Source organism: Pteropus alecto, unplaced genomic scaffold (assembly GCF_000325575.1).
Source record: "Pteropus alecto unplaced genomic scaffold, ASM32557v1 scaffold80, whole genome shotgun sequence".
In the NCBI taxonomy this organism is placed as follows: domain Eukaryota; kingdom Metazoa; phylum Chordata; class Mammalia; order Chiroptera; family Pteropodidae; genus Pteropus; species Pteropus alecto.
This window is the reverse complement of record NW_006430460.1, coordinates 1,160,423-1,165,361: the sequence shown is the minus strand read 5'-3', so window position 1 is coordinate 1,165,361 and position 4,939 is coordinate 1,160,423. Positions and strand designations below refer to the sequence as shown.

The window sequence follows — 4,939 nt, the reverse complement described above, 5'->3', positions numbered from 1 at the left end:
ACATTCTGAAAGTAAAATTAGTTTTTCCTCATTTATATATATAGCATCCTCTGAGAACACTTGGAATGTTTGGCAAAAATCTGTTTTTATCGGCCCATTAACCTATTTATAAGCATAAAGCGAATATTTTTAAAGGGAAAAAACTTTGTCAGCCCTTACACTTACTTAAAAGGTGTTGCTAAATTATCATCAGAAACAAGATTAAAATATGTATATAACGAAATCTTAAAATCTTAAGTGAAAGCCATTTAACTAATATTTAAAACCTCTGCAATTATTAGTTTATTAGTATCATCCAGGACTCAGATGTTCAGTTATTCCTCCTGAAATTACATAAACAAATGCAATGGAAAGAATCCAAGTCAAAATTATATAACAAAACAGCACTCCATCACAAAAGCGTGTAAAATTACAAGAACGCTATTTTAAAACACTGGCACTTTAAGAGAACGATCATCTCAAAAACCACAAAATTGCCAAATTGTTCCCTAAACAGCTAAGCAGATAAACATATGATCCTAATGAATGAGTTTGAGTTTTGTAAAGTAAAATCAAGTTCAAATAAATTGGACAATTCATACTGAGACACAAAAGTTTAAATTGTCTTCTCTCGCGTGTTGGATTTATAAAGGAACAAACCATAAAATAGGAAAATATACTTGATTTTAAATGTTGCACACGATCTTCAAAGTTGGCCTAATTAATTAGAAACACCTTTAATGGAGTCTCGTTTCCTAAGCAACCCAAATTTAGGTAAATAGAAGACATTTACAGCCAGCACTTTTTTAAAGAGCCTTTGCCTAGACTAACGTCAACAAAAAACGTAACGTGGCAGTCTTGTATTTTAAGGTCACGCTTTTGGGGCTACATCCTCAGGTCTTTCACGTGGGAACTGCAAATATAACTGCCATTACATGGTAATGGGAGTTAAAGAACGTGGAGTCCTCATTGCAAAGACTAGAACGTATTTTTCTATTTAGTCCTTCAAGGACAGACTTTCAAAACGTTTGATTCTAATAATCCCATGCTGTGAGCAGACTGGTTACTCTTCACTTCGTAAATGTAACTGGGCTGTGTGAAATTTGATATCAACTGATCGAGATTTTCGAGTTTCGGCTATGGATGAAAACTGTCCCAATTGAACTCTGATTACCCTCATCATGAGTATGCAGGGTGTGTAGACAAAAAGCTTTTTATCAGTCAACTAACTACATGAAATGATGAACACTGTAATAAATCATGTGATCCAAAATGGGAAAAAGCAAAAGACTAGCTTCCCCTCAAGAAGAAAAATTCCAGACCTATGAAAAGGACAACAATACTAATAAAAAAAATTGTATTTACTTAGAAGCATTCAGAATGTCAACAAAACAGCTGCAATTTTTTTTTTTGCAATTACAGAGTGGTATTCAGTTAACAGAACGACAATTATTTCGTATAAGCTGCATCAGAGACAACTGAAGATGAAAAACTACCATCCCCATATATAACTAATTTGTGCTGTGCACCAACAAGAACCTGCTTTAAGTTTCCATGCCAATTTACAACCCCCATACTGTACCAGGCAAGGTCAGTGGCTACTGAAATACCACCAGGACAGGGCTACCTAAAGACACATTCGGTAGTGTGTTAACTATACAAAAAAAGACACTGTACAGTTTAAAAACAAATCTTACACAGCCTTACATTTCAATTTTTTTTCTTTAAAAGGAGTGAGTTGTGTACAGGGGGGTTAAATGCTTTATAGACAAGAAAACTGCGCCAGCGACTCATTCGTCGTCCTCCTCCTCATCCTCGTCCTCATCCTCCTCGTCCTCGTCCTCCTCCTCCTCCTCTTCGTCCTCCTCGTCCTCCTCCTCCTCCTTCTTCTTCTTGCTCTTCTCGGCCTTGACGACGCCCTTTTTCGCAGCGTCAGGCTTTCCTTTAGCTCGGTATGCGGCGATATCCTTCCAAAATGAAGGCGGGAGGAGTTGGTGGGGAAGACAAACCATGAGTAAGGGGAGACGTGAAAAGTGACACGGCGGAGCGGGAGGAAGAACCGAGACCCCAGGCCCCCCAACCAGCACGGCCTGAGACCCACAGTAACCAGGACTTGAAGAGACGCGTACGGAACGCTGCGAGATGACTGTCGTCGGTCACCTGCAGCCCACGGACCCGCGTGGGCTCACGTTCGCGAGGCTATGCCTCGCCGAAGGGAAATCACGTTCCCCATCCTAACTCTGGTGTCTTGGCACTACAATGTAGAGACTCTGATTAAAGGGTAGACACTGCCACCTTCTGAATGCAAAAAAGCATTCTACAGGTTTACATCGTCAGACCCTGACCCGTAATGGGAAATCTTGTCTTTAAAAAATAACTCGCCTGCGAGCGTGCCATCAGGTTAAGAAACATCTAGAACTTGAATACGTTTCCCCAGAGTGATTAAATACGCCTAAATATAACTTAAACATTTCCACTCAAAGTATAGGGTTTATAGCTTTATCTTAATATCAATTTATTACACAGACATGAACTTTTTAACTCAAAATTGAGTTTTTGGGTTATCTAAGGGAGAAAAATAGATGTTTCAGGGTATGTATATGAAGAACATAGTCTATTACCTTGTCCGGCCTGTTTTTATACTATGAGCCTGACCAACTAAAATAACTAATTTCCTGACTCAAGGTAACTACCAAAATTTTCAGACTCGAAAATACTGGGGAATAACAAACCCAGCTTAGATATATGGCCTTTGCCCAATGCAAATGACATATACATATACAAAAAAGTTACCGACGTATTTGCATGTTCTATATTATTTAAGAAACAAAAGGACTTAAGGCTATAGCCAATGGCATAAATGAATGTAGCTGTTACGCTAAAAACTGCGTCACATCTCTAACTCTTTACAAAACCGCAAAATAGAAAACGAAGATGAGGGACCAAGGACGATGGCCTAACACCTGGCACACTCTCTCGCTAATCACGCCCAGCGAACGCGCTCTCCTCACCTTTTCGTATTTCTCCTTCAGCTTGGCAGCCTTCTTTTCGTAAGGCTGCTTGTCGTCTGCAGCCGTGTTATTCCACATCTCTCCCAGCTTCTTCGCGACGTCACCAATGGACAGGCCGGGGTGCTCTCCTTTGATTTTGGGGCGATACTCAGAACAAAACAAGAAAAAGGCCGAACTAAAAGGAGAAATTGCATTTAGAAATTTTAAGTTTACTATCAAATATATATTGTATTGCTACGTAAAAGCTGTTTCTAATTTCTACCAGGCATTGGACAGGGCGCAGATATAACGTGCTAACTCTCTTTCATAACCAAAGCTTAATTTACAATTCACTTCCGACAATTCATTTACATACACTGATTCCAAAAAGACATTGTGCATTTTACTCTAAGTAATTCTCGAGAAATAATCAAGACTGCATTCAGGAGAAATAATGGGTGAAGGAGGCAAGTGTCGGATTCGAATGCTCTGGCTACAACTCCCACTCGAAGCGAAGGTTACTTATGATACTTAAACGTACCAACGTGAGCTCCTACTAGCTAAGAAACTTTGATTATACACTCCAAACCCACAAGGTGGCTTGCTGAATTTCTAATTTTACTGCAAAACATTTCTTGAAAAGAAAAATGGCAAGACACTTACGGAGGCCTCTTGGGTGCATTGGGATCCTTGAACTTCTTTTTTGTTTCCCCTTTGGGGGGGATATAAGTTTTCATTTCTCTTTCGTAGCGGGCCTTGTCCGCTTTTGCCATGTCTTCAAATTTTCCTTTCTCTTTAGCAGACATGGTCTATGAAAGAATTATTTGTAAACTTAGATTGGTAATAAAGTTCTAATAAATTGTTCTCGGAGGTATTAAAACCAGTGTCCTTAAGCTATTCAGTAACCTGTTCTAACACCACCCCTCACATTATGCAAATAGCAACTAGGCTTTTAAAAATCCTGACGTAGACTTGACCGTCATTACCTCCTCAGTCCGTTTTAAGCCCTCTTACCTTCCACCTCTCTGAGCACTTCTTAGAAAACTCTGAGAAGTTGACTGAAGCATCTGGGTGCTTCTTCTTGTGCTCCTCCCGGCAAGTTTGCACAAAGAATGCATATGATGACATTTTGCCTCTGGGCTTCTTAGGATCTCCTTTGCCCATGATTAATTATTTTTCTAAAAAAATAAATAAAACGTTTGACATTAGCAATGAAACTGACATTTAAGAAACTTATATTTCTTAGTGTATGAAAAACTAAGGAACCCGTTATTTAACACGAGTGACATCAACCTCCCATAAGACTAAACCAAAAAATGACAGCAATGGCCAATTTCTATCAGAGGCTATGCCAAGTCCCCAAACCCCCTGGGGAAAAAAAAAAAAGAAAAAAAAAAGAAACAAACAAAAAACCGGCCTCTCGGTGTGCGATCTCAGTAAAGCGTAGCCACAATGGTGCACTCACAGTATTTATTTCTGCCTGTCTGTTTGGAGTGAATACCTAAGCGGTCATTTAAACTAGTCTTTAAACGTGTAAAACCATTTTTAATCGACAACACCGAGGGTCAGACAACTAGCGCTGCCGACTTGTGGGTCTGCACCGCGCAGGGAGCGCGGAGCGGGGCCCGAGCGCGCCGCAGACCCTTCCAGATGATGGGAAGTTTTCGCGGTCACTTGCAAACTCCGCGGGGAGCGGGGGACCGGAAGGCGGCCGCGCTCGGACCCCGGCCGGGGCGAACCCCGCGCTTCCTATCGCCTTGGCCCCGAGACGGATCTCGGCTCTCGACTAGACACGTCCGGTCTGAAGTTTCTCGGCGTAAACAAGGACGAGGGACAAAAGCCACTCCTGCTCGGGGCCCGGGCCGCCCCCCTCACACCACCACCACCACCACCACCGCCACCGGAGGGGTGTTTTTCCCAACCCGTGAAAGTTGGGGCGCCGCGCGGGGCGGGCTCCGGGCGTCCGGGCT

The 4,939-nt window shown here is 41.8% G+C and overlaps 1 protein-coding gene across 1 annotated transcript in view; it reads right to left on the bottom strand.

The window, feature by feature from the left end:
- Positions 1-258: 258 nt before the first annotated feature.
- HMGB1 (high mobility group box 1) overlaps positions 259-4,939 on the bottom strand; it is a 5,832-nt gene continuing 1,151 nt past the window's right edge. Inside the window, exons 2-5 of the mRNA XM_006904800.2 lie at positions 3,984-4,147; positions 3,633-3,778; positions 2,991-3,165; positions 259-1,946 (exon numbers count right to left, since the gene is read on the bottom strand). Coding sequence (XP_006904862.1) covers positions 1,770-1,946; positions 2,991-3,165; positions 3,633-3,778; positions 3,984-4,133 — 648 coding nt within the window. The 5' untranslated portion in view covers positions 4,134-4,147 and the 3' untranslated portion in view covers positions 259-1,769. The remainder of the gene's footprint in view (positions 1,947-2,990; positions 3,166-3,632; positions 3,779-3,983; positions 4,148-4,939) is intronic.